Source organism: Anopheles cruzii, chromosome 3, assembly GCF_943734635.1.
Source record: "Anopheles cruzii chromosome 3, idAnoCruzAS_RS32_06, whole genome shotgun sequence".
Taxonomy (NCBI): Eukaryota; Metazoa; Arthropoda; class Insecta; order Diptera; family Culicidae; genus Anopheles; species Anopheles cruzii.
This window is the reverse complement of record NC_069145.1, coordinates 75,971,912-75,999,153: the sequence shown is the minus strand read 5'-3', so window position 1 is coordinate 75,999,153 and position 27,242 is coordinate 75,971,912. Positions and strand designations below refer to the sequence as shown.

Here is a 27,242-nt window from a genome sequence, read left to right as displayed (position 1 = left end):
AAAGAGATGAGTCAATTTCGCGTGGCTATGGGAGTGGTTTTTGGGAACAACAGAGGTTTGTGGCTAGTTTCCGCTTGTTCCGGCGTGAGTCGACTTTGCGAAAATTGGCTGAATGAATTGAACCACGTCGACCTGAGCGTAGGGATGGAGATGGAACAGTTCGAGGCATGTTTTAAACATCTTGCACTTTTTACGAAACACAAGCTGACTCAACGCAAATGGATTATACGGCATCGACTCAGCAAATGAAGCATGAAAAGTGTGACATTGAATGTGGGGTACTGATGTAATCATAACTTTGGCAGTGTGACACATGCAATCATTTTCTGCTAGTCCAATCTATTAGTTAGTTAGTTATCAATTTTTTCGAATGCGATTTGTAAGAGAAAAACAACGTCCCGGTTTCGCTTGTGCAACTTCAATTACCATTTTATTCGAAACACGCTCTACAAATTTTGCTCTGTGCTCGGCCAACATCTGGTGGCCGAAGTTTAAAAGTGGCATCTAACAAACACGTCTATGGTTAGTTCAGTTAACATTATTCAAACACTAGCTTCAAACAGCAATCTCCAATGGTCGATACATGTAATAGGCGTACCTTTTTTCATCTAAATGTTTAAATATAGATCCTCAACTGGATAAGATGCAATGATTCAATTGCCAATCAATTATAAAGAAAATCGTTACTGCAGATAGGCTCTTTCCGATAGGTAAAAAATGCTCATCATCCTCCGTGGGGAAACTCAGCATCGAAGTAAAAATTTGGTCCAGTGTTCTGCCTCCCTGCTTGCATATGCCACACTGTGTCTCTGTTTGTGCCGTTTGGGTGGACCCTGCGGTAGACCCAGCGTACCCAAAATCAGGACGCGATACGGATGGTTGACCAATGGAAGAAGAGCAATGGAAGATATACAATTATAGCAACAGTTAGCGAAACAAGCATGCGGCAAACGTTAATGTGCTCTTGTTTTCGAAAGTTAAGCTGACCAATGAAACAGGCTGCAAATGGATGCTATGGAGCTGCTATGAAGTGAATGAAAAGTCTACCGCCAAAATGATAACAAATCACAACTTAACGGCTGATTGCTACTGTAACATCAAAGCAAACATGTGGATGAGTATTTATTAGCATTAACAACACACATTATCATCAATTTGGGCACTACTGTCTACAGGCACTTGGTTTTGCACTACTTGACACTTAGGGATGGCCGTCGTGTTTTACTCTCTAGAATGGCAGTGGCAGTTTCTGGGTTCCAAAATACACTATTAACGTCCTATGGCAATTACTACACCTATCGGCAGCTGCTTTGGTGGGATTCATTCGGGATGCACCGATAGGAGATATGGTTACGAGTACGTTACTACGCTAATGATCGCCTACTTCGATATGCACCAACTCTCGACGGCACTCGTCGACTCTACGTTTAGCGTTCCAGATGAGCGGGTTTATGGAAATTGGCAAAGATCATTCAACTGAATTTAGCAACGAGCGATCGTTAAGCATCCGGATAGTCCGCACATGCTGCTATTTTTTCGGAAGTCTCATCGGGAGTAATTAAGGTACTGGTATGAGGCAATGGATGAAAGCACGCAACTCGCGCGATAATCTTCTACACTAAACCGTTCATCCACAGCGAATGGTACGGAATGGGCAACACGGCGAGGCTAGAGTTTGAGATGCTTGAAATTGGAAATAACGTTCATACAGTTACATACTTTAAAGGCCTGCCCGGAAAACCAGTCGTATCATCTCCATATCTTACACGTGTTGTCCTTCGACGCGGTAATGATGGCATCGCCGGAGTAGTTGAAGGAACACGAAAACACCTCACCATCGTGGCCGGCCAGCGTTTGGGTGCAGATGCCGGTGGCCGAGTTCCAGATGCGTGCTGTCTTGTCGGCCGATGCCGTCAGCAGTAGGCCACCGGGCGGGCTGAACGTAACCTTGGACACCTCGTCTGAGTGTCCCGCCATGATGGTGACCAGCTCGAAGTTACCGGTAACGTCCCACACCTTAGCGGTACAATCGGCACTTCCGGTAGCCAGGCGATTTCCGGTGCAGTTAAATGCAACATCCAGCACCTCGTCCTTGTGTGTGGCGGTCGCCTGTGGTTCATCGAGCTTTCGGAGGTCCCATATTTTCGCCGTCCGATCTAGCGAACTGGTGGCGATCAGGTTACACTGGAAGTTCCACACGGCGTTGCTCAGTTCCGCTTCGTGGCCTCGGATCACGACTGCGTGTCTGAAATGGAACCGTACGATCCGGAGTGAATATTCGTCCAGACCCGGTCCTGTTGGTCCGGTTTCCATACGTACTCCTTGGAGCGCAAATCCCACACCGTGGCGGTTTCATCGAAAGAAGCCGTCAGCAGCAGGTTGCCGTCCTTGTTGAAGCGCGCCGAAATCACCTCGGCCGTGTGGTCCGCGAACACGCTGATCTCCTGGCTCGTTTCCGAGTGGAACACACGCGCCGTGCTGTCCATGCTGGATGTCGCAAGCAGCTCGCACTGGCTCGGATTAAACTCGGCCCCCACGATCTCGGCCGTGTGGCCCCAGAGCGTGTTCAGGCAGTTCCCCGAAACGGTGTTCCAGATTTTGGCAGTTTTATCGAACGATCCAGTCAGGATGCGATCACTGCAGAAAGGGGTTTTTAAGGAGTGCCGAAGAGATTAATAAGGCGTCACTAGCGGGCTCGACTTACCATCTTGGGTAGTTGTAGGCTACCGAAAAGACCACGTTTTCGTGGCCCTTGAGAACTTTCTCTTCGTCGCCACTTTCTACGTTCCAGACGCGGCACGTCCGATCGTACGATCCCGTGATGCATCTGTAGGTTATAATGAAACCGAACCGGTAGTGGACCTCGATTGCTCCACCAAGGGTGCCCAGACTTACTTTTTGCCCGACTTGTCGAAGCTCACATTCGTCAGCGGCAGGATGTGTGTTTGGAGCGTTTTGAACAGATAAAACTTAGTTTTGACCGGTTCCTTTAGTTTCTTCTGCAACTTTTCCAATATTTCCGTCACTTGCGGGAACACTTCCTGCGTGATCAGCGGTTCGCTGGAGGCGATTTGCTTCGTTACCGCTTGAAGATCACAGCTGTGAAATCCCAAATAGCGTTCATTACGTCACACAGTTGGCTCGGATGGATTTGCTTACCTTGGGGTGAGATCGAACAGGTCTATCATTTTCGTGCCCTCGACACCTTTCTTCTGGTAGTTGAGGGCGATGCCTTTGGAGAAACAATCGAGGAATTAGTAACAGGGTTCACTTTGATTATCACATGTTGACTCCTTACCTGGCGGATAGTAACGGAGGTATATTTTAATCAATCTCATCTGGACAGTGAACCCTTAGCTTGGCGCGGTTAGTGAAATGAAGTTTCAAGCAATAATTGGAGCGGGTTTGTGGCACCGGAACTGAAAAGTGGACATCCAAACCGAACGCAAATGGTAACTGAACTGAAAAATTTGCACCTACCGTTGGATCAATACGCCATTGGGCAATTACCATGGCAACCAACGGCCACCGTTTATGGGCTTTTGGGAAACACGTGCTGTCACCTGGTTGCCATGGTTGCTCCTTCGTTTCACGTGTTCTGGGCACACTTGTTGCCGTTTGCGTAGTACTGAAGCATGGCTTTATTCGAATTCCTCCAAACAAGGTACTATAAACGGTTACCGTCACGGTAGACCCGAAATTGATTCCCCAGAAGAATATCGAACTGCTATTGTTCGGCGTAGAATCGAGTTTGGACGTTGTTTCTGAAAATTGCGTGAACAGCGGGACTACCAGCGATAGGAGATGCGAAACCCTCGAGATGGGCAGAATAATGAAGGTGAAGTTGGCCCAGCATTGGCGGCCTGGTTCGCCACCAGACACCAGACCGGCTGCCCTGAAGTGTCCGTAGTGCCGCAAAAAGGGGAAGAAAATAAACATCCCGAGCAACACCGAAGGTGTTAGGGCAAGAAAAAAAACGAAACGAAACTACACCCCGTTCCGATATAAATTCCACAGATCCACCTTTCATCGTACGTTAGGGCTGTGTCGTGCTGCGCAAACTGTGTGATTTTAACCACGTGTTGTGTGTTTTGTTTAGCGCCCAGCATTCCGGGCGCGGATGAGTTCCGGATGAGTTGGGATTACTCGGCCCTCGGCTGTCGGAGGGCGTTCGCCGGGAGTTGGGTTGAAAAGTTACTCCCCGGCCGCGGTAGTGGCCACCCCACGGCAGTTATGCCCGGTCATGGAACCCGCCAAGGGCTCCAAGCTCCACGCGCCCCACCACCCTGATCTGACCGACACTTGTAATCGCTGACCCTCGCTGAGGCCGACCCGGTCTCTGGCCCAGTCTCGCAACGCAGCGATACGGGGCGATTTCCGACAGAAAGCTATTTGTAAGAGGGTTTATCCGTCGAAAGCCAATTTTATTTATTTTGCCATCACGCCATCACGGCGCGTAGATTTATTGCTTGCGCGCCCGCGAGCACGCCCGGCGTAAATGGCGCGCCCTGGGGCACCGGGACACTGGGCTTTGCTGCCCTCGCTTTGATCGCTGGCGCAGGCTTATGACATCATTTCATTGTACGATGCGCTCGAATTGTTTCGCACAGCGTGAGCACACACACTTACATCCGTTTTCCGGGTGGACCTCGTTCCCTCGGCCGTGGGATCCACACCAAATGCTGGGAGGACCCGGTCCGCCCGGTGGGGGGTCCCGGAATGGGGGCTGGAATATTTTTACGGACGGTGCCACAAATGGGCACCAGGATGCTGCTGGTACACGGCACCCGACGATCTCACCGTCCTGCCGAGCGGAATTGGAATAATTATTCACCTTCCGTCGTATAATGCTGTGTGTGTATGTATTTCGTTGTATTTTTTTTGCTCTCTCACATGTACTCAGCTTGGGACGTCAGCCTTTAGGCCACAGGACATACGGGAGAAAATAAAAGGGAAACATTTCATTTCGATCCACTTTTTTGTTGATTCGAATGTGAACTGGGGAATCGCCAGCGGTGGTCACCGTGATGCACATTGGGACACCGGACCATTCGAGTCGACTCAAATGAAACATGCATTTTCTGTTTAGTTGCAGTTTGCGTTGGTGCGTGACGTTGCATCCTGCTTTTCTTCTATTTATTATCTATTGTTTGGGTCCGTGGCAACAAAATTGCCCTCTCGGTTGAGCCAGGAGTTAGATTTATTTGAATTGCATCGGCTGGAGAAAGTTGTAAAAGAAGATTGCAAACGTATTTTTTTACATAATCCTTCCTTTATCATTGGCAGTGCAAGCTGGCCCTCGAGCTGTGTAGTTGATAAACGACAAGGGAAACAAGAATTGGCCCATAATTTCTTTATAGTTGTTGCCAACTTTTCGCACCGCCGAACGAAGACACGCTTGCTTGCTAATTTGCCCCGGGGCATCCCGGATTGTCCCTCAGCCAACAACACGGCTCTCCGGTTGCCAGCAGCTTTTCGCCCGTGCCGTGCCGCCAGATAAAATGCTGTCCACCGCACCGCACCGGGAGTGTCCTTCCGGCGGAACCGCGCGGGGATCGCCACGGACGACACTCATTAGTGAGCAAATCAAAACTTGTTTTTGTCCCATCGCGTTCCGGAGTTTTGGGTCGTGGCAGCAAACTCTCTCTCTGTCGTGCCCGGGGCCGCAGATGTCGCGCGAACACATAAAAATGCACCGCCCGCGTGCATTTTTGTGCGCCAAAGAAACGCGCCCGGCAAAATAATAATAAAATCTCCACCTCGCAACCGAAAACTCGAGAAACGCCGATTTGAATAAGTAAGCAATTCCGGTGGAGGATGTGGAAAAAAGGGCCATGGGACGCCAACATATATGCGGATGCGGATGCCGATGGGAAAATGTGCACTTATGTCCGTAGAGTTTTGTGTGCCCCCATTGCCGGCGGATTGCCGGCGCTCCTGTTGTGGATCGGAGTGTTTGAGAAAAGTCTCGGGAATGGTCCGAAATGCTGAAATGCATCCGGGGCGTAACCATTATGCTGGTATTGACTCGTTTTTTGTCACCACCACCAGCATCTCTTCGCTTAATATGTTGCAAATTTCCATTCTGGATTAAGAGGACACTGCCGTACGGTAGCTGCTTTTACTAATATTTGGCAGTCTCATTTTTAATGTAGCCTAAAATTAGAAGCAAAAACGGAGTTGGAAGTGCGAAAAAAATGGTCTTGAAAGGAGCATTTGCAAGTTAAGCTGTTGAGCAGCCTTTAGTTTTATTCAATTTCCATAATTCTTTCCCAAACTTTCGAGGGAATGCCACCAAAATGGAAGCTCGTAACGGCCACTGGCTCGCAGCTCGGAACCACTCCGGCAAGATTGGCTTTATTTGCGCCCGGCTCAGGCAATCAGAACAGCAGAGCCGTTTGTGTGTCTAACTTAATTGTCAACCTCGCCCGTCATCTGCGAGATGTGGCCCTGGCCACGGCCGCGCGATGTTGGCGTGTTTCTTTCTAATGAACCACCACACGAATCATGTTTGTGTTGCTGCGTGCAAAAGGCTGCGGGTCTCCGTCTCTTGCTCGGATCAATCACGGACACCACGGGTTCCCGGTTGGGTCGTGTGATCCTGTCAGCACCAAGGACCAAGGACCTCCTAGTGGCGGCCAGCGACCGACGCGAGATTTCGATTGGAATCGTCACCGCCGCCGCCCCGGGCAAAATGCGTTTTAATCCGTAGCCAGTGTTGTCCTCATTTGTTTCTCTGCCATTTCGGTGTTTGCCAAGCTCGCGCGCTTGGTCACGGCCCGGCCCGGCCCGAACCGGCCCGGGCCAGGATAATGGCGGAAGTCAATTAATGAAACCACCGAACCATGGCCACCATCGGCGCGCCATAATAATAAACATTTTCGCCATTTTTTTCGATCCCGCCGGCCCTGACCTGGGCGTCGGCGACCAAGACACGGGACCGCGTGGCAGCCAGCCGCGCAGCCACATTGGGCCTTTCGGGTGGATTCAGGATCAAAAGCCGAGAAAACCGAGCCGGCACCGGTGTGCGATTATCCGTAATTGGTTTTGCGATTTCGGTCTTTTCGCCGGTGCGGTGCGCCGAGCGGCTCGAGCGCTTCCGTTTGATTTGTGGTCAGCCAGACGATGGCTTCCGAATGTGCTAGCTTCGCGATCAAATGACAAACCGGACGGGGGGAGGTTGTGCAATAAATCAACATTGACACCGGATGACGAGAGGACACGCGTGATGGCTGCTGATGCCGATGCCGCTACTGCTGCTGCTGATGATGAGAAAATGGTGGCCGCGTAGCCGCCGTGTCCTGGCCGTCGTGCGTCCAGAATGCTGCGATTCACAGTGACCATCGAATGCACGTGGACGAGACGTTCTGGGGCCAAACCGCAGGAGGTGCCTTTCGCAACTGTCTGCCGACAGGACCTGGGGATTTATTGCACTTCGAGTCTGTTGAAGAACTCAGAATGTTATGAAGTCATTATGTTTGGCTTATTCCACATCAAACTTTGGTTTAGTAGTAGTTTAATGAAAATTAAAATTTTAAACCATTGAATGAATCAAACCAATGAATGCTTTAATTGCAAATTACCATGAAAGTCTGATTTATTTTCAAACAAACGCAACTCTTGTCACGGATTAATTTACACCTCGCGCCAGTTCCACCCGACCAGCTCGGACCGAGGTGGCACCAAATTTTCCTGTTCGCTTGGCACATCGATCGATTCGGCTCAGTCGGGTGGCGAATTAGTTTCGGAATGTTAGAGCACGCAAAAACTGTTTACCAACGGACCGCCGGGTGCGACACCGGGCCACAAAGATTTACCAACCGTGGCTGTGGCCACCGGCCAGGGGATGGGAGCTTGCGTCATAATTTACACAATTAATAAAAACAATCAATAGGACCGAGCAGGGTGGGTCCGTGGGCCGCGCACCATCGCGGATTTAGGTTGGACCGGATTGTGTTGCAGTCCCGGTTGGGTCCCGGTGGGGTGTCGCATGCGGGCACCCGCTCTAAACCAGTCGCCCAAATGCATCGGTTGAGCGAAACAATATTTACACCGACAATAATAGTTGTGAAATATTATTTGCGGTATTTGCGCTCGCAACGCAACTCGGCGAGCGATTAGATTTATCGGGCAATCGGACTAACCGGGGTCTGGGACGGGGAAACAACACATAACAATTTGAATGTTTTCCGGGTTCCGGGTTCCGGGTTCCGGGTTCCGGGTTCCGGGTTCCGGGTTCCGGGCGGCCGGCTCTCTTCACAATGCCGACCGCGAGTTTATGCTGCTTGGTCGATCGCACATAGAACCCGGGCATATGTTTGTTCCCGATGTGTTTTCGCCTAACAGCGGAACGATGAAGACTTAGTGTTCTGATTTTTTATGGAAAATTAAGTTTGCTTGTTTCATGATTTTATTCATACAGTTATGCAATGTAATTTTGATTCACGGGAAATGATTGGCGAACACTTCGATTAGCAATTCGCACAAATTAATTTTATGTTTAGCCTTGATGATAGTGATCAAACTGTGCAAAATAAATCATTTTCTTACGCCATTACACATTCTGAGTTTTTGAGACCCTTCGCGCAATATCGAGAGCTTTCATAACTTATTATTCGAACCAGAGGCTTTTTCGAAATTCAAAAAGGTTCGAGGGAAGCTTTTTCGAAATCAAAAATGCTTTCTTGTGATGCCGGAAAGAATTTTGCATTTCTAGCAAGCGGTTCCGACCTCTGTGAAGATATGTCGAATTTTCTTACAATTTCTGGATATTTCCTTCTCGGTATGTATCGAGAAACGAATTTAATTTTGATCTTATTTCGTGGGTTTCAGAAACAAATCATGGCAGGGATCATGTGGGAAGAGTTTTGCCAGCGTCCAGTGTTCCTCCGTTGAATACAATTCGATTCATTCGAAGATCGGTAACATCCGACGGTATTTGGCATCCGACTGCACAGCGAAGCTGGTTTCGATTGGGACAGCATCTGGCGCCTCTCTGGGGTTTGCGTACGATTAACACCCATTGAAGCGCCTGAGTTTCTGCCGAAGAAGCTCCTCCGATGATGTGCACCGTCCTTCAGCCCAAAGCCACGTTCCGGCGTTGAAACCATGGCTTCAGTGAAACACAAAAAATGGCTATCAAAAAGCCGACGAAGACTCATTATTCCGGCGCCATGTGATACGCTGGTCGACGTCGGTCAACGTCGGTTGGTCCGGCCCGCTACCGTTTTGGTCCGTTTTGGACCATCATCATCATCGCCGTCGTCGATCCCCGCTTGTGGAGCCTTCCATCGCCGTACCACTCTCGGTTGCCCAAAGTTACAGCATGTGGCCGTTTAACCTGCATCCTTCCCTGCCGATGCCGCAGCGTGCCCGTGGGACCGTGTGGCCAGTATGTAATGTGTACATAGAATGTACACGGTTAGTTTGCCAAAAAATCAAGCCCAAAAGTTCATTCGTCCCAGACCACCCCGAACGGGAGCCCCATCTGCACGCCAGCGAAAGCCAGCCCGGCCAGCCGCCGAGGCTCTGGTCCGTCCAGGAAGAGTCAGACCATTACGCCAGCCAGTCCATCAGTGGGCGGAGCCTAACTTTGGGCACCATTATTGTCCTGGCGGGGGCGCTGTTACAATCTGCCACCCGCTGGCTGGCGGGTAACATTGTACATAAGCTCGGTGTCTGGCGCACTGGTCGGCTGCCGTTGGCGAGAGTGGCCACATTGACATTCCGACCGTTTGGGACGGCGGTGGGTGGAGGCGAGCGCGCGCTTGTGTGTGTGTGTTCGTTCCCGGCTGTTCCGAGCGAACACTTATTGCGCAGGGACGGTTCTCGCAGCAGCGAGCATGTGCAGAGGACACCCGTGGAAGCCGTGGAGAAGCGAAGTCCAGGGTTGTAAAAATAGGGCCGTGGCTCGCCTTCGAGGCGCGGTTGTAATCGCCTCGCAAGGACGAAACAATTGAGGCACACACACGCACGCACGCAGGATGGTGCTCGGCTTACGAATTTAGGGATCATGCCTCCCATCCATCAAGAAGCTGGAACGGCATTGCTCAAGTCGCACAGCAAGCCATGCCAGGTTGCTCGGCTCGCAAAATGAGTAGTGGCTAGCAACGGGAAAAGCCTGCCCCGTTAGGGATTCTTTTCCAGGACCGTAAATCAAACAGTGCTGCTCCAGTGGAGCGGAAGACAAGTTAGCTGGCAACAGGGTCCCTTTCTTTTCCTGACCTCTATTTGTCTACAGAAAATACATTTTAAGTGTTGTTTCGGGACCCATAGCCGACGGAAAATGAATTGACACCAGCAGAGTAACTGTGTTATTAATGTAATTTATTACTTCAAACTTCAAAATTTGCCTCTTTTAATTTGAATGGTGGAAAACTGGCAATAAGATAGAAATTAAGTAGACTTAAGATAGTTAAACTTTGGCATATTTTGAAACATAAAATACGGCCAAATGGCTGGCTCGGTTAAATGGGTCAAATCAAGTTCCGTTTTCTAATTCATACCGGAACGTATCGCTTTCCACAGCATTTTCCTTCGTTCATTTTCTGTTTCCTTGCTGGCCAAGGGAAAAACTATCCCACTCACACACACGGATAATCGTCACGTGCCGGGTGATGTTGGTTCACGGTTTTTGGGCCAGATTTGGGCCCCACCCGGGTTTTTCACCAGAGATCCGAATGCGATGCCGATGCGTGCGTCCTGGCCCGGCGCTTGTGTACGTATATCCTTCTCTAGGTCGACCGCAAACAGAAATAATATTTATAGTGTTCCGGGCCATCACCAGCTGCCGCCCTGCCACGTCGCCCTGGAACGTGCCGAGGAGAAAAACGGGAAAAAGTAAAGAAAGTTTCCACCCAGCAAAGTTCATAAAAAGTTCACCACACACGCAGTGTCGGCATTTTGTTTACCGTTTGGTTTGGAAGTCGCCGGCCATGGGAAATAAAAATGGCCGCATTGTTGTGGGGCTGGGAAAGCCAAAGATCTAGTAGCAACAAGCATAAGCCGGCGGCCGGCGGCACCCCCCGATAAGCCGATTGTAACAAAATAGCGACACGGCGGACCTTAACCTGCCGAACACGACGCATCGCTCAAAATGATGGGGACGAATGATGTTTTCACAGAAACGGACATACACAGAAAAGACACCAGGAGTTTGAGGATTCACCAGGATGGTTGGCTAGTTTATATTTTACAACATTTTACAAAACAAAGTCGGCAATGAGTGGTAATTTCGGTGTGACACACTTCACTTCTCTAGAGTGCTATTTTGGCGAACCGTAAGGGAGTTCTCTATCTTTTCTCGGCCTTCGGACTTCTTTTCGGGCGATTTCTCCTAATGATGCATCCCGCGCTGGAATGCGTTTCTCCGCTTTATTTTGATTCGGTTTCATTCGGCTCTCAGTTTTGGTTCATCACCCTGTAACAACAGATTGATAAATATTTGGCTACCGCTTTATCATGTTTTTTTGGCATCGATCTCCTACATCTCCTGCAACGCAGCACGGGGCCTGGCATCTTGCTTCTTGTTTTCTCTTAATTACGGCCTGACTTTTCCCCGCTCGTAAAGAGAGGCTCGTCTCGGCCGCTGGGAAGCAAAACGGAAAATTTGTGTTGCAAATTGTAAAATAACATACTTTTTTTTCATGCCGCGCCCCCGATAAGCGGCGCAGCTTCAGGACAGTGCGGTTGCGGTTTGCGGTGATTTTGGGGACAGTGGTCTACGGTGGTGTTCTTGGTGCCCACAGACACCCGACATACGCTCGGCTTCTTTCCGACCCAGGCCAACAGTGGCCCGAACAGTATCAAATCAACAGATATCAAACCGCCAGCGACGGCGGCGGTGGTTTCCGATTCTTTTTCGCTCCGCCGAACGCCGAGCACTTCTACGAACTTCCCCGGACCCGGATGTTCTGGGAACGGCCCGGAGGCGTTGGAAAAATACTTTTACCCGAAAACATGCACCGTTACAAAGTTTCCGCCGCCCGTTCCCTAGCCCTTGCCGGGGGTGACCGTGGTGCCACCCTCGAGGTCGGTGTACTTTTCCATCTGGTACATGTCGATCAGGAGCCGCGAGATGGGCACGCTGCCGATGGTCTCCTTGAAGAACAGCGTCTCGATGGTGGTCGAGCGGATGGTGCGCAGCAGGGGCAGCAGCAGAAGGAGGCGCCCGAAGCGCGTTGGCTGCCGTGGGTACCGGACCCGGACGTGCTCCGACAGCACGCACTGCGCCTGGTCCTGCAGCATCTCCACCGGTTGGACATCGCACAACTCGGACGTTTCTGCTCGGACGTAGAGGGGTAAAGTGGTCACGGAAAGGATCAAGTCAAACCCCTACCGATCCCTACTAACCTGGCGAGAACAGGATCACCGCCTTCATGCAGCCCAGCTCGCTGAGGTCGGGCGAAATCTGGCGGAAGCGGCACAGGATCTCCTGCATCGTTTTCATCTCCAGCTGCGTGGCCGCGTCCTGCGGCAGCCGGTCGCGCACCGGCGGCGAGTCGAGCAGTGCGCTCAGGTCCCACGGCACGCTCCACTGGGCGAAGTTGAGCAGAAACAGCTCCTTCCACGATTCCTGTGCGGGGTGGTGGTGGACGATACCGTGAACTGCTCGAAAAAAACGGCTCGAACTGACCGGAGGCTTACCTGCAGGAGCAGATGTTGGTCGCTCTTCGAGAGCGTCTGGAACGGAATCAGGCAGCGCACCCAGCGGACAGACATGAACAGCAACCGGGCCGTCGTTTCCTGTCGATAGAAGGAGCGGCTTTAACAGCGCACTTCCTATAGGGGCGCCCGCGTGTTACCTGAAGGATCTCCCACGTGGGTAGCCGCACGATGGTGGAACCGTCCGGGGGCAGCGTCGCCGTCAGTGCGATCGGATGTGGTACGAGCGGCGGTGGTGGTGGCGGTGGGTGTGCCGGGTGTCCCGGTGTTCCCGAGGAGACCGTACTGATCGTGGCCGTGCTACTGCTGCTGGTGGCGCTGGTGGTGGCTCCGTTGCCGGACCCGGACGTGAAGCTAGCCCCGAACCCGAAGGCCCCGCTCTGTAGCTGATGGTACTGGATGAACTCTTGGCACTTGTCCGACGCCATCAGAATGTCGAGGACACCGTTTTGCGAGAGAGGCGACGGTAGGCTCAGGTTGGTAGCGTTGATCGGTGTCGGACTGAGTACGCTGGAACTTCCGTCGACCGTGGACTGCGGACTGGTAAGGCTCTCGGACGACGGTGAGTCCACGCTGATCGAGCTCTTCGAGTCGGTCGGAGACGGTGGCAGGGGTTCGAGCGATTTGTAGAAGTGATGATGGCTGTGGTGCTGGTGGTTTCCCGAGGGCCCAAATTCGAACGCCGGCCCGGTCAGTTTCGTGTGCTCGATTTTGATCGGCGACAGGACGGAACCGCCACCAGCATTCGGAGCACCAGCGTTCCCACCGAGGGGCGGGAACTCGAACTTGCTCTGCTCCAGCTTGACCGGCGGCAACAGCGAAGGGCCCATATGGTGGCCAAGCGGGGCGAACGAGAGGGGCTGCGGATGGTGCAGCAGCGAGTTTGGTCCGGCGAGGGCCGAGTGGTGCAGGCCGGCCGGGAAATGGGACATGCCATGGCCGTACGACGAGCCGTTCACGAACGGCCCCGAGAGATGGTGTCCCGGATGGACACCGCCGTTCGGTTGTAGATGCTGCAGCTTTGGCTTCCGGGGCCCTCGCTCGTGTTGTACCGCTGAAGGGGCGAGAGACAAGCGGACAGGACGCAAAACGACAAGGAGAGAACAGAAAATTGAAGAATTAATCGTCCCTCGCGGGGATGTTTAATGTAAATGCGAACGAATGCGATGAATTGCATTACGTGGCGCGGGCGCTGATAAAAAAATTAGAACTAATGCCCCACTAATGGCATCGGGCCCTGGATTGTCCTCCACAGTTCCGGAGGACTCTCTCTCTCTGAAGGAAGTCTGCCGGAAGAACTGGATTGGATCCACGTTCCGCGATTATCTCGCGACCAATTTTTGATTCCCACGGTACCACGACACGAAGGTGGTGCCTGTGGCGATTTCTGATCAGGATCAGGGTTCGTCCCGGGGAAGACATCGCGATTCGCAGTTCTTGAGCTACAGCAACTCGAAAACGCGGATTGTGGAAAGTTTATTTACACGAGAATTCAATCTATATTGCCGCTTCTTTTTTCTGGAACGGAAGGAATCGATCGGACTTGTCCTGGTTTGTAGTTGGTTACCACATTCCATAACCTCACTTTGGCGAGAGTTCCTGGTTCCTGGGAAGAAGAACTAGCACTGCGGGTTGCGGGCTTCAACCCTCCGCCGGGAACTGTTCAGTGACCTCGGGAGGGTGCAATTCAATTCGATTCCAGCAAATTAGTTCTGTGGAACACCCCAGAACTCTCGAGCGCATCACACACTTCATTAGAGCCCCGCCGGAACGAAGGTGAAACGGATGAGCTTCGGATGGTGAGGTTAATTGGTCAGATGGAATCGCATCCGGTTCGGATCGGATCACCCTGCCAGCCAGCCAGCCAAAAGGGGGTTCCCGAAGAGTTCCTCCTTTAGTGTTTTGTTCGATTTGTGTAACATTTTGACACATGACTTAACACATGGCCGCCGGTAAAGCCGCCGCTGGGAACTCCGTCAGCTGATCCGGTCCGCTGCTCCTTGCTCCGGTGAGCCCCCTCCGGTTACATCGATCACACGGAAAGGACACGGACGGGGATGGCGCGCGCCTACACCGACCCTGAGAAGGGAACCCTCGGTCGGGACCGTTGCCTAATCCCTTCTATCGGGCTCTGATCGAATTTTAATGTTTGCGACCGATTTACTTCTGGACTTGAGGATGTCAAGTGCCGGCGAATGGCGTATCGCTGTCGTCGGCGGCGGCTCTCCCGGACACCCTTAAGCCTGCCAGCAGAGGCCTGACGCATCTTATCACGGACGCACTGGGAGAAAAGAAACCCCGGGAAAGGATGCGGCACATAATCGCCTATTACGCTCCCGGCGGCGGCGGTGGCGGTGGCGGGGCGTAGGCCGTCTTAAAATATTCTTTGTTTGCCATCGCCACCGATTAGACGCCACCGGGCCCGTTCCGGGGTAGAAGCGGGAATTGCTTCTTTGATTTTCTTTCGCGTAACTTTTGCCACCAAGCGGAGCAACCCCGTAATCCTTTCGCCACCGGTGGAGTCGGAGTGTAACCGAAACCACCCGGGCCGTAAACCCTTTCCGGAGTTTGGGTGTGCGAAAATTGAAAAGTTCAAAGAAGCAAAAGAAGTTCGAGCACTCCGGCTCCGCTTGGTTTCTTGATGTCGTTAAAGACTTTGCATGCATAAAAGTTTCGCCCCAAGTGGGGTCGCCCTCGACCTCGCCCGGTTTCTTGATCCTTTCCATGACGGAGGAAGTTTTTCGTGGACCAACTCTCGAGGCACTCACGGTTCCTCTCTCAGACCGCGCCGGACAAGCGCCGCCGTGTGGCTGGGCCAAACTCAAATATTGACGTCCGCAAAATTCCGGATTCCGGTTTTGTTGTGGTGGCCAATTTAAGGGGCTCAATGTCGCCCAGCCCCCTCCAGGCTAACGGCGGAGCCATTATGGCCGGGAATCTTGCGCCGCCCGCCAAGATGCGGGATTTCGTTAGCGAGCTGGCCAATTCTGCTTTCGGCAGCGTTTTGCATTAGCCGATTTGCTTTCCGCACCGAATGCTGGCAGGCGATCGGAGCTGGCTGTGCACCGTTTAGGATAATCCGTTTACCGGTTCAGGGAAGAGTTTTGCCTCCGAACCTTTACTTCAATGACTGCAGTTTCAGTGTTGCTCATTACTCATCTTTTTTGGCTATTTTATGGACCACAGAAACCTCTCGTGAAAAAGCGTAACGAGGCGTATTGGGGTGAACACTCTGACTAAAAGGGCTCTCCATGCCTTGTTCCCTGCCAAAAATGTTGCACAAAATTGAATTAGCATCGAAAGAGCTTTTGCTACAAACCGTATTGCCTATCTCCAGGCGCATTGAAGCATTGCGCCAAAAGGTAGGCAATTGACACAACTCACAGCTTTCTACTCAGCCACGTCGAATCACACATAGTTGCCTCTAGCCTGCTATGTTCTCTTGGTTTAATGGGCAAATCAGTCCCGTGACTAACATATAAGACACTGTGGTCAACAACAAACGGGAAAAACAGAATTATCAAATGGCTTATTTTGTGCGCCAAAAAAGACCGGATTTACGGGGAAACAATTCCTGGTTTTTGCATCCCAATAATGCACCATCTCACTCTGCACTCGTACACAAATTGTCCCCACGATCGTGGGCATCTTTTACAGTCAATAGTTGAGATAGGTACGGAAACGAAGAATTGTGTTGAAGGATATTCCTTAAAAGAACTTTTCTAACCGTTTCGACCGTATACACGGATCTATTGTATAGATTAGGGAATAAGGAAAGGTTATAATAATAAATCATAAAGAAAGGTTCGATTTATAAGCGAATTTCCGATAATTGTTGGCCACAGCAGTATGGCTCTGATTTAATGCTCTTTTGTTTCTGTTTTGAAAGCAACTGATTTGAGCAAAACTAAACCAAAGACGGAACCCCAATGATGCCGAAGATCACTTCTTCAAAGGCAGCGAAAGGCGGTCAACGCTGGTGGAGTATATTTTAAGGATCGGCATCTCTTTCGCACAAAACTGGTCTCCAGTTACTATCATGTATTGCCAAATGAGGCAAAATGCTGGCTCCGATGAAAAGGTGACAATTTACAGGAGCACCAAGAAAACGGTTCTTTGCCAACCAAATTAACTATTAAACAGTCTGCCCGGATAAAATGTTAACGAATAATGAATGTTGTAGCGAAAAATAGGCTCCAAATCGAATGCAAATCCTTTTCCAGTTCGCTTTAGTTCTTCCAAACTAACACATCCAGCCTACCTCAAAGGTCGGCACCAGAGGCTTACTTCGCACGCAGCGCCGGGCCGGTTTTGCACACTAAACACCGTATTATCCCTTTCCGTCCCGCGTAAGCCAGTGCCGCAAACTATTGCGCACCGCCGTGACCCGGCCACAGATCGCGCCCCGCTCGGCTGTGATGCAGGTGATTCACGGCGTTGCCACCGCCGCCGCATTATGTCGGGCCCTCTAATCTCATCCTAAACACACACACACGGACGCACACAGGCCGAAACCCCGCTCGAGAGTCCGGGTCCCGGGGTAACCCGTAAGTGTGACAAATTCAGCATCATCAACATCATCAACACCCCCCGTCGGGTCGGGTGGAACGGGCGGCCGCGGTAAGCGCGGCTTTCAAGTGTCAAAGAGCGACCCAAAAAGGCCACGCAAACCGCGCCGGGGTAGGGCGAGGGACGCGGGGTTTCGTTGTTTTCCGGATGAGCACATCCAGCGGCAGCAGCAGCCACAGCAGCAGCAGCGCGGCTCGGGTGCAGTGGCCTGGAAAAGCCGACCACGGACTTGGCAGCTTGCTGAAAATTGCCATCGTAACGTGCGCCTGTCTGTGTGCGTTGCGTGCGTGCGTGCGTGAATTAAGATGAAAAACAACCCCAAGAGAGGTATCATCAAAAAGATTCATGACGGCCGCCGGGGACGGCGCGCGAATCCACTACTCGATGCTGAATGGTTGATGGGCTCGGGCAAAGCATCCCCTGGGAACGGCGACACTTGCGCGCGTGATGCGACGCGACGCTGTTGTGGGTGCACCCACGAGGCGCTGGTCCGTTTTGAAGGATCGCCCGGTCGGCCGTGTCGCCCTCGCCCCCGCCGGGGGATGATATAAATATTTACTTATACATGTGTGTGCTCGCTATCCTTCCGCGCAACATATGCGCCTTCGCACACACACGCGCTTCGGCGGCGGCCCTCACGTGACGATGCGGAAACCAACCCGGTCGGCTTAAAACACGAAATTAGCTAATTTATAATTAATTTGCCGTACACGGGGTTCGCGTCGAAACAAAAACCAAATTTTAGATCGGTTTCGGGTGCTTGGATGGGGAGAATTCTCCCCGTCACACACACACGCAGGCAGCCAGGCAGACAGTGCACATTTGTCATGTCACATGTCCTGCCTATGGGGGGGGGCTGCGTGAGGTGCGCGAGTGTCACGGCGGGCGAAAGGTTATTTTTCCGCAAAAGGCATTAAAACTTCACAAACACCCAGCCCGGTTCTCACACACCTACGCGCGCCCCCGGCCACTGTTGATTACCCTGTTGGGAGCGGCGGGAAAATCCCCGTCGAAAAACCACAAACAGCATCCGGCGGATAGTTTTCCGATCCCGGCGACGGGAGATAGCGGGATCAATCCGGCGCCGGCGACATTGTAGGTGCGTGATTGGTGAGGTGATGGTTTTGGGTCAGCTCGGTCACCGGTGATGGGATTCGTTCCGCTTGACCATTCCGGAAGAGGGTGCCATTCTTTCGGGCCCTGAAAACTGACCAAAGATGGGCTGGTCGGCGTGGAAAAATCGGGAAAGCGCTTCCAGCTGTGCTGTCCGATGGGGTGTGATGGTCGTAGTGGTCATCAACAAGTTGAGCGGGCACCGAGCTGAAGTGCACCGTAATGGCGGTGCGGGGTGGAAGCCATACGGACCACAAAAGCCGCCCAGAAAAGGCGTGACGAACTCCGTTGTTCCATTGTGCGCATTAATCTGAGCCAGTCCCTTCCCTTTGATTGATCGGTTTGATCGATCTATTGGATTGTGTTCAACTAATCACTTGAAAATAGTTGATGATTGTTAACATTATTTGAGACGACTTTTCACCACCATCGGGAAAACAATCGGTCAGTTGGTAAGGTCCGGGCGAGATTCCGAGGACAAAACGGATAAATAAATAAATTAAACGAATAAAAAGACGTACATAAAAATGCTTTCTTTTACTTGTAAACTAAACGAACTGATTTACTCATCGTGCTCACCGGGTACCATTTCGTGAGCCAACAATGTGACAAATGTTTCACCCTCAAGTGTTCCGGTTTCAACCGTCAGCCTTTTGATCTTCCGCTCACAATTCGACACGCTCAATCAACAACTAAGCTGTCCCCCACAAAAAGGAAAGATGGCCCCCATCGGTTCCAACCACTAAGATGCGACATTACCTCAAAATATCGCTCTCGGGAGGATTACCGGGATTCCCGCGATTCGGGTGCCATCTCCGGATGGAGCGATGCTGGAGACACGCCTCGCCCGGAAGCAGACTCGGGAAACGTCCCGTAAGCTCACGCTTTTTGAGCGGCCATTTACTGGGGCCCACCCAAAGCCCTGTCCCCCCCCAGAAGGAGGTCGCGCGTGTGGTAACGGTTAACGTTTATCGACGAGCGTTGGCCCGCAAACCACGGCCCACGGAACTGGCTGGCAGCTGTGTTTGTTCTCGCCACCGGCGGCGGCAGCAACCGCAACGTTTCCGCGATCGATTAGCATGCCACACGGAGGCGCGCGCGATCCGTAATCACGGTAGCTAAATGGCGCGGCGCGGCTTTTGGCGTGATAAAATGCAAACGATTGGCAAACAGCCCCCCGTCCCAGCGTCAACTACGTACCGTCTTTGTTCATGGCCGATTGGAAGCACTTCGAGAGTCGGCAGGCGCGGCACTGGTTGCGGTGCGTCTTGTCGACCGGGCAGCGGCCCTTCAGCTCGCCGGCCGCCTTGCACGTGTAGACCCGGTTCCGGTGGATGCTGCGCTTGAAGAACCCGGAACATCCTGTGAGAGGCGCGAGAGCGGGGTAGAGAGAGAGAGGGTGGACCGGGGCCAGAGTAGCTGCTGGCACTTACCGTCACAGCTGTAGATGCCGTAGTGCTTCCCCGAGCTGCGGTCTCCGCACACCTTGCACGGGATGTCTAGCAATCTGTCACCTCAATAGTAGAGAAGGGCGAAAGAGAACCGGGGCCACTGATTAGGTATGTACTGTAATGTGCCAGGTGATGTGCGGCTATGCGAAGCAATACTCTTCAACTTGCCGTTTTCGCATAGATTGCATAGATTTTGGCGCACTTGAAACGCGCCTGAATGTAGGCAATTTGCCGCTTTTCCTCCTTTTCCTTAATAATTAAATTAATTAATAATTTTAAGAAATAATTTCCTTTTCCATTTGTAGTACGAATTTTCTACGATAAAAAGTTACATAGCCGAGCATTAAAAACCACTCCGCACAATTACTGGAACGAAACACTTCAGCCCCCGACACCCAAAAGGCACATAATCTGTGGAAAAATCTCTCCTAATTCCATTTTAATTCGCTTCACTAATAAGCTCTCTTTCGGCCCCGTTTTTACACAGGGCACGCGAAAAAAGAAAACCCAAAACCGGAAATGAGCAGCTACAGCAGTAGGACTGAACTGGTTGGACAAGGAAAAAAATAAAGGACCAAAAGGGAACCGGAGACCGAAAAGATCCGTGCCGAAGGCCGAAAACACACATAAAACAATTATTTAGTCAGGGAACCCCTTTTTTTGGGTCGCTTAAGAGGATCAGCAACAGTCAGCGGCGGCGGCAAGAAGCGTCGAGCAGCGCAATGGGCGCAAAACAAAACCTTCTCCCTCTGGCGGCACCGGAACCGGCTTGGGAACCGGAAACACTCATTTAATGGTGTCAATCGCGCACGACCCAGTGTTTTCTCGGCACCGCACGCTCACGCTTGTTTGTGTTTCTATTACGCACACGACACCTCTCGAGGCGCGAAGGACGTGAAGGACTGCTGAAGTGTTCCCAGATTCCCCGGTGTAAATCTCGAAAAGGGAGAATGGAATGTTTTTCTTACCAAATTTGCCAGTTTTTCCTAGGGAAGTGATTAACTGTAGCACCTTTTAGCGGGGTGCGTGTTTGGGTGGAAAACTGAGTGCTTTATGCTGATGTCCAAATCATCATCGTTAATATATCCCTTTTGCTTTGGCGATGGACAACTTATTTATAAACCAATTGAAATTAAATTAAATATGAACATAATTAATCAATAGGTATAATAATGTATCGAAATCTGTGAAATGTAGCTGAAAAGTGTTTTAAAATCACAAGAAAAGATTTTGATTACTTATAAAGTATGAGGCTACGATAAAGTACCGATGGCTAAATGCACAACGATAACCTTCGTACACCGACAGGCCATACTGGCAAGAGGAACTATTGCCCTACCCGAAATCATGGCCACACGAACCGAGATTTACAATCGACAACTCGGAGCGCACCGGAATGCCCGAAGGACCGCTGCAGCTTTTCGGCTCAGGCCAATAGGAAAATGTTTGCACATCCTTCTCCGCACACCGAAAGTCGACGTGTCCGGCGGCCACGTTGAAGCCGTTATTGATTTCCGGTCCGGGGAAATCACCATCATCACCAATAAATCAATCGTTCCCGGTGCCCGGTTGTGTCTTTCGCCAGGCCCGTGCCCGAGTAATCGTACGTGGCTTGCGTAGCTTTCTGCCTCTGGCCAGCAGAGGCAGAGACAGGACGAGAGAGGCCAGAGTTTGATTGGATCACGGTGCGAACAAGTTGCGTACCTTGACAAAATGGCGTCCGACCTCCGCATCGGATCGGCCGGTCCCAGACTACGGCCTGGGGAAGCGGTGCGAAAATAAACGCTAAATAAACAAACGGCCACCCGAGCGTGACCGACGAGTTCCTGCTTTCGATTTGAGGTTATGAACCCTTTTCCCCCTTCAAACGGCAGAACCACGGAGCCAATGGTGGTGGTGCTGGTCGGTCGGTGTGTCAAAAATCAACATTGAAAAATTAATCAAAATTTTAATTCATGTTTTTCTAACGCCTTCCGCGGTGGGCTCCGGCTCCGGCGCTACGCCCGACGTGAATCGATTATCGGGATGGCTTTCGGCCACTTCGGTCTGTCGGCGGCCACCACACCCCTTTTCCAGACTTCCCCTGCCACGACAGGCTATTTGCGTTTCTAATCCCCACTCGACAAACGGAGCGTGCTTCGTACCGGGACCGGCGGGCTTCCGGTTCGCCGATGGAGCGAGCGGACCTGGAACCGTGTTAGCCTAGGTGAGCCTAAGACCAAAAAGCTGACCCAGGCGCAACTCTTTCTTCGTCGGGATTCTTTTTTTCAGGCTCTCCCTGAACTGGGACCACCTCGAAGGACCCCTTTTTTGCAACTCGCCCTCAGAAAGGGCGCTCGCAACTACCCACTGGTCGTCCCTCCCAGCGGCGATCTCCGGTGGGTGCCGAGCACCACCGACGGCACCTTGTTTTGCTTTAATTTTAAATATTTGAGAAAGGAAAACACTCGTTACGCTGGGATTTGGTGCTGCACTCGGGGAGCACTCGACACACGCCGACGCCCGTTGGAAAAACAATCACCGGGAAACAAAGAAAACTCCTGTTCCCGGTTGTTGTTTAAAAAAAAATGGAACTACCGCCACGCAGCATGTGTTGCATGTCCTTTGAAGCATTGTAAGCATATTGTGCGTGAGATTTTCTCGGGTTCCCGTGAGTGGCCGGAATCGGGGAAGCCGGATGTCGGTCAGAACTTACTTTGATATTTGCTGATCATGTTAGTTTGGCCACGTTTTACGAGGGTTTATTTGGTGTTCACTTTGTTGGTAAAAAGCCGACTAACTAAAAGCCAAGAGCGGGATCGCGACTGTCAGAACTCTCGCTCTTCGGTGGAACCGAGTCTGTTTACACGCGCGGCTTGTGGGGGCCGCTACATTAGTATGGTTCGGCGTGGCTCGTTTTTCGCTTACCTTCTAATATTCTTTTGACCATCGATGGTTGGTCGGTGATCGAAATAGAATCGAAACTTATTGATCACTTAAGCCGTCGTGTGAAATGATTCATATTTCATATTCAAGGCATATTCAAAATAACGGCCGTTTCTGAGGTTCAAATTTTCCTGAAGGACTCTTTGATTTCAATTTCGAACTCAACCGTTTTCTGCAACCATGATTATTAGTAACGATGATGATTAGTAGTTGTTTTGAAAATAATTTAACGGATAAATTTTCATACCAGTATTTTTGTTTATCATCTCAGCGCCTATCAATTGGCTTGACTGTTTATTTAAAGTTCCCCACTCATTCCTACCTGTTCCCATTCTGCGTGGTTGCCAAACCAGTTTGAAATCCACCGTGCCAACCAATAGCCGAGGTGGCTTCAGCAGTTCAATAAATTCCAACACACGTTCGGTTTGGGGGTCGTTTTCTAGTAAAAACCACTCCGGAAACGCTCATACATCGCTGTGACTTTTCGTGGACACCGGAAGCACTTTCTTGGGGGCACGAAACTTGTGACTTTGCGGCGTTCTGATTCGGCCCACGTCGATGTCAAACTTTCGGCAAATACGGTTCGAACCGTTCAACACATTCTGGTGGACATAACGGATCACTCAATCATCATCACCGGCACTCTGCCATCGGCATCGTGGTCGAGGGAACGTTTTCTTCGACTTCACACGCACGGTCACTATCACATCCTGACGTCCGTGACACGTTAATTATTCCTGCGTTCCTGTTGTGCGGTAGCGTGTCCGTCTGGTAGCGACCAGCGACTGACCCCTTTGCCACTTGGTCAACTGACACACTCGCGCTCAGCCAAACTCTGCGTCCGGACTGGAGTACTGGAGCCGTCGCAGATGCTGCTGCTGCTGCTGTGATGGAAGCTGCTTATCGACTGATGTCAAATTTGACTTCACATCGTAGTTCACATTGGCTCGTTGGCTGGGTGTTGGCCTTCCGAGCACCCTCCGCGCCGCCCGCCGCACCGCCCACCGCACCGATCAGAAGTTCAAACCACGGAAATGTTGCCTTCCCCGTTTGGCTTCATGTCCTTCCGGGAGCCGCACACACGACGACGGACGAACATCCGGTCCCGAGGGCGCGCGCGCCCCCATAAGTCGACGGCCGTGCGACTGAAACGGATACAGGCCAATCGAGGGTGGCGGCGGCCGTCGCCGTATGTTCGGGTTCCCATCCTCCCAGTGCGAAATGAACACACCGGAGCCACCAACCGGAGTCATCCCGGTGCCACATCCGAAGACCTCCGCTCCGCTCCGCACCGCACCAGTCGCGGATCACCCGGCAGACCACGGGCGTCACTGGCTTCGACTTTTGGCTGTGCCCGTGCGGTGTAGTACGGTAAGGGCTCAGTTACAATCTCTTCAAGCTCGTCGCGCCTCCCGCGTCAGTCACCTCCGGTGCAACTTTGCAATGTAGGACATAAAATATGTGTTTTGTCAGCATCCGAGCGGTGGCGGTGGCGGAGGACGAAAGCTATTTACCCCGGCGTGGCCGCCATTTGTGAGAGGCGTGGCCAACTCTCCCCGGGTGCGCGCGTGTGTGCGTGGTTCATGAAACATTCATCCTTGGCGCATATCCTGCTGAGGGGCGTGGAATCGAGTATCCTTTTTAGGCTCTACGTACAGCACATCACGCACACCACGCCGCACGGGCTCATTCATGCATTCATTCCCACTTCCGCCGCCGGCGTTCATTCATTTTCGCGTTCCACCCCAGGAAAAAGGACTCCGAGTACGATAGTGCCAATCCCGCGGACACACACACAGACAGTCAGTGCAGGACATGTGGAAGGATGTACGACCGAGGCGTTCGCTCGGAAAGTCAGCAGCCGTTCGGAGTGTGAGTCGGCCGTTGGTGTTGATGGAATTGTTTGAATTTTGACCTTCGACTAATGCGGTTCGGGAAAGGTTGACCGACCCCACGGCGACTACTATGTTACTCGTTCAATCTTCATTTTCGTCACAATGCGTCTGCAGAGTGTTGCGGTGCAGTGTGCTGAGGAATGAAATGCTTTTGTTTAACTCTTTTCATTTTGGGGTTTCATTTTATTTATGTTCTGTTGTATTAACTTTATTAACACATTACCATCAACTTGGTAATTGTCTATAATCTGATTTTTAATTGATTTAAAAACTATGCACCAGGCGAAGCCTTTAAGCCAGCTTAGACCATTGTTGGGTGTTGTCGGTCCGTCTGGTTATTGGTGGATTGATTGCGTTAATGCTCCTTACAAATAAGATTCTATCGTTAGCAATGAGGATAATTTAAGCAGTATCCATTTAAAATAACTGTAAAGCACTTCAATATTGGTAAAAATGAATTCTTGAGACCATTCTTCAAGAACTGCATACCAGTTTCGAGGCTCTCAGTTAAATAATTATATAAATACGTCACCAGAGCCAATGCCAATGGTCAAACCAATGCAAAAAACAAGATGAGAAAAGATTTAACAACAAGAGAAAGTCCAGAAGACATATAATTATTGATTTCCCATATAACATGGCTTACAGAATAATTTAACAATTAATTTTTAATGGTTATAGGTACGCTTCTGTGCAATGCAAACATACTTTTGGTGAAGTGTAGGTTGTGCAACTTTCTACTTATTTCGTGTACTGGCCAGGATAATCAGCTTAAGACAGATTTTATGAACTGTTCCGAATAATCTGAAGTTTTGTTCTATGAGATACGACATATTTTTGCCAAACTGATGATACGTATGTTATTAAAAGCTTTACAGCTGTCTATGTTGAATGTTGAAGCTGTGAATGTTAAATTTCACTGTACTTCATAAAATGGATGTAGGTTAAGGATCGTTTATTTTAACATCTGCTTTGAATGCGTTGTTTATCTTCGTTGTTTAATTCTTCATTTCATTACAGAATGTCTGTTATTGCAACAAGAAAATCATATCCTTTCCAGTTACTAAAATAAGCATTAGTTAAAACTTTTATAAGGATTATAGTCGCAACAAATCTCTTTACACAAGTGTAGATTTTAAATGCGTATCCTGCAACAGGCGCTCAGTACGAAAGCTCACGTTCGCGGTGTACGTCATCAAAACTTATATTTATTCCATCCCCACCCAAATTCCATTATTCCAAACGACGACGGTGAGCTTCCATTTTCTCACCACATTCCGGGCAGCAGCAAACGCAAACGCAAAAAACAAGGAATGTTAAAAAATCCGTTAGCCTTTCAACAATTTCACACGCCTCCATTAGTGGAACCTATTTAGAAAGGAAGGAAATCACCACAAGAGCTACGATGTTCACGGGTGACAAACGGGAGCGAATCAAAAAAAGGACACGACACGCTGTCCTCTGATTCCCGATCCGTGACGATGCACTAATTGAGTCGATGCGCGCCCGAGTGCAGCGAGTGAGGGTGTTTTTTTATCTTTCCTTTGCTCGGGAAAAGTATTTTACATTTTATTTTCCGCGCCGCGCCGTGACTGAGTGGGCCGGGTCGGAAAGCGCTTCCGCTTTTCCGACCCAGACCTAGTTTCCCGTCAGGGGCCAGTGCGCCAAGGCAAAAAAGCACGTTTGTTATTTACCGAGCACTTTCTAATGACTGTCACCGGCACCGCGCTTAAGTGGCAATGGGATTGTGCGGCCACCGGGAATTTTCTTTTTCTGTCCCGATTGCGCGACACGATGATGGATAGCTCTATTACTGCGTCAGCTATGATGATACAAGAATCAATATTTATTCGACGATCATTTGCATGACGCTAGTAACTTTCGTGTGGCAAGCGATGTACTACCAAGTGATGCTGTAAATTATGAGGAATCAACGGGATTAGACATTAAACATCTATTTTAATTAAATAATGGTTGCAGCATTTGGTAATAAGGTCAAAAATAATGCAGAAAATCATTACGGTTTCCCCAAATCACACCCAAAAAAAGAAAGAATAATTCCGAAATATCCGAAGGCCAGGCTCACCGGGCCATTTCGGTGTCGGTACCAGGATTTGCTTAATTGAGTTTGATTTGATTTGTTTATGCTAATTATGATCTCCAAGGATCTCCAACGCTGTGGGTCGGGAAAACCTTTTTTCTCTGCTCCCGGGTCGGGTGGCCCCCATTGGGTTTGGGTTACACAAGCCGCTCCTACACGTTCCGTTGCTGGTGGTTCTGTTATTCATTCTTTGCGGGGTCACGGGTTTTTCTCCGACAACAACCGGCAGCCGAGACCGGCGCCAATCGACACCTTCGTGATGTCCCCGCACGCGTCAGCCCTCCCCAACCGGGGGCGGTGGCAGGGCGCGGTAATGAGATTCTAATCGCACCGGGAAAACATCAATTTTCGCCTAATTGAATTTCAGTCCGGCATGAAATGGAAAACAAAACCAGAAAGCGGGCCACTTCATGGCCGTGGCGCTGTTGTTTTGGGGCTTGGAGTCTGGTCGCACAAAAAACCGACACCGACACCGGCACTAATTAATTCGTACGAATCCCGCCCGGTGGTTCCGGCGGCGGTGGT

The 27,242-nt window shown here is 50.8% G+C and overlaps 2 protein-coding genes across 2 annotated transcripts; both read right to left on the bottom strand.

Moving 5' to 3' along the window:
• Positions 1-1,749: 1,749 nt before the first annotated feature.
• On the bottom strand, positions 1,750-3,338 carry LOC128273994 (dynein assembly factor with WDR repeat domains 1). Its single transcript, XM_053012078.1, has 6 exons — positions 3,299-3,338; positions 3,160-3,232; positions 2,896-3,099; positions 2,705-2,827; positions 2,320-2,637; positions 1,750-2,245 (listed from the first exon to the last, which is right to left on the bottom strand). The coding sequence occupies exons 1-6, from the start codon at positions 3,336-3,338 to the stop codon at positions 1,750-1,752; spliced, it is 1,254 nt and encodes a 417-aa protein (XP_052868038.1).
• An 8,653-nt stretch (positions 3,339-11,991) lies between these two features.
• Positions 11,992-23,053, bottom strand: LOC128271006 (protein dissatisfaction). Its single transcript, XM_053008435.1, has 8 exons — positions 23,044-23,053; positions 19,779-19,859; positions 19,546-19,707; positions 13,033-13,717; positions 12,804-12,858; positions 12,646-12,744; positions 12,352-12,574; positions 11,992-12,281 (listed from the first exon to the last, which is right to left on the bottom strand). Exons 1-8 carry the CDS (start codon positions 23,051-23,053, stop codon positions 11,992-11,994), a joined length of 1,605 nt encoding a protein of 534 aa, XP_052864395.1.
• Between the last annotated feature and the right edge of the window lie 4,189 nt (positions 23,054-27,242).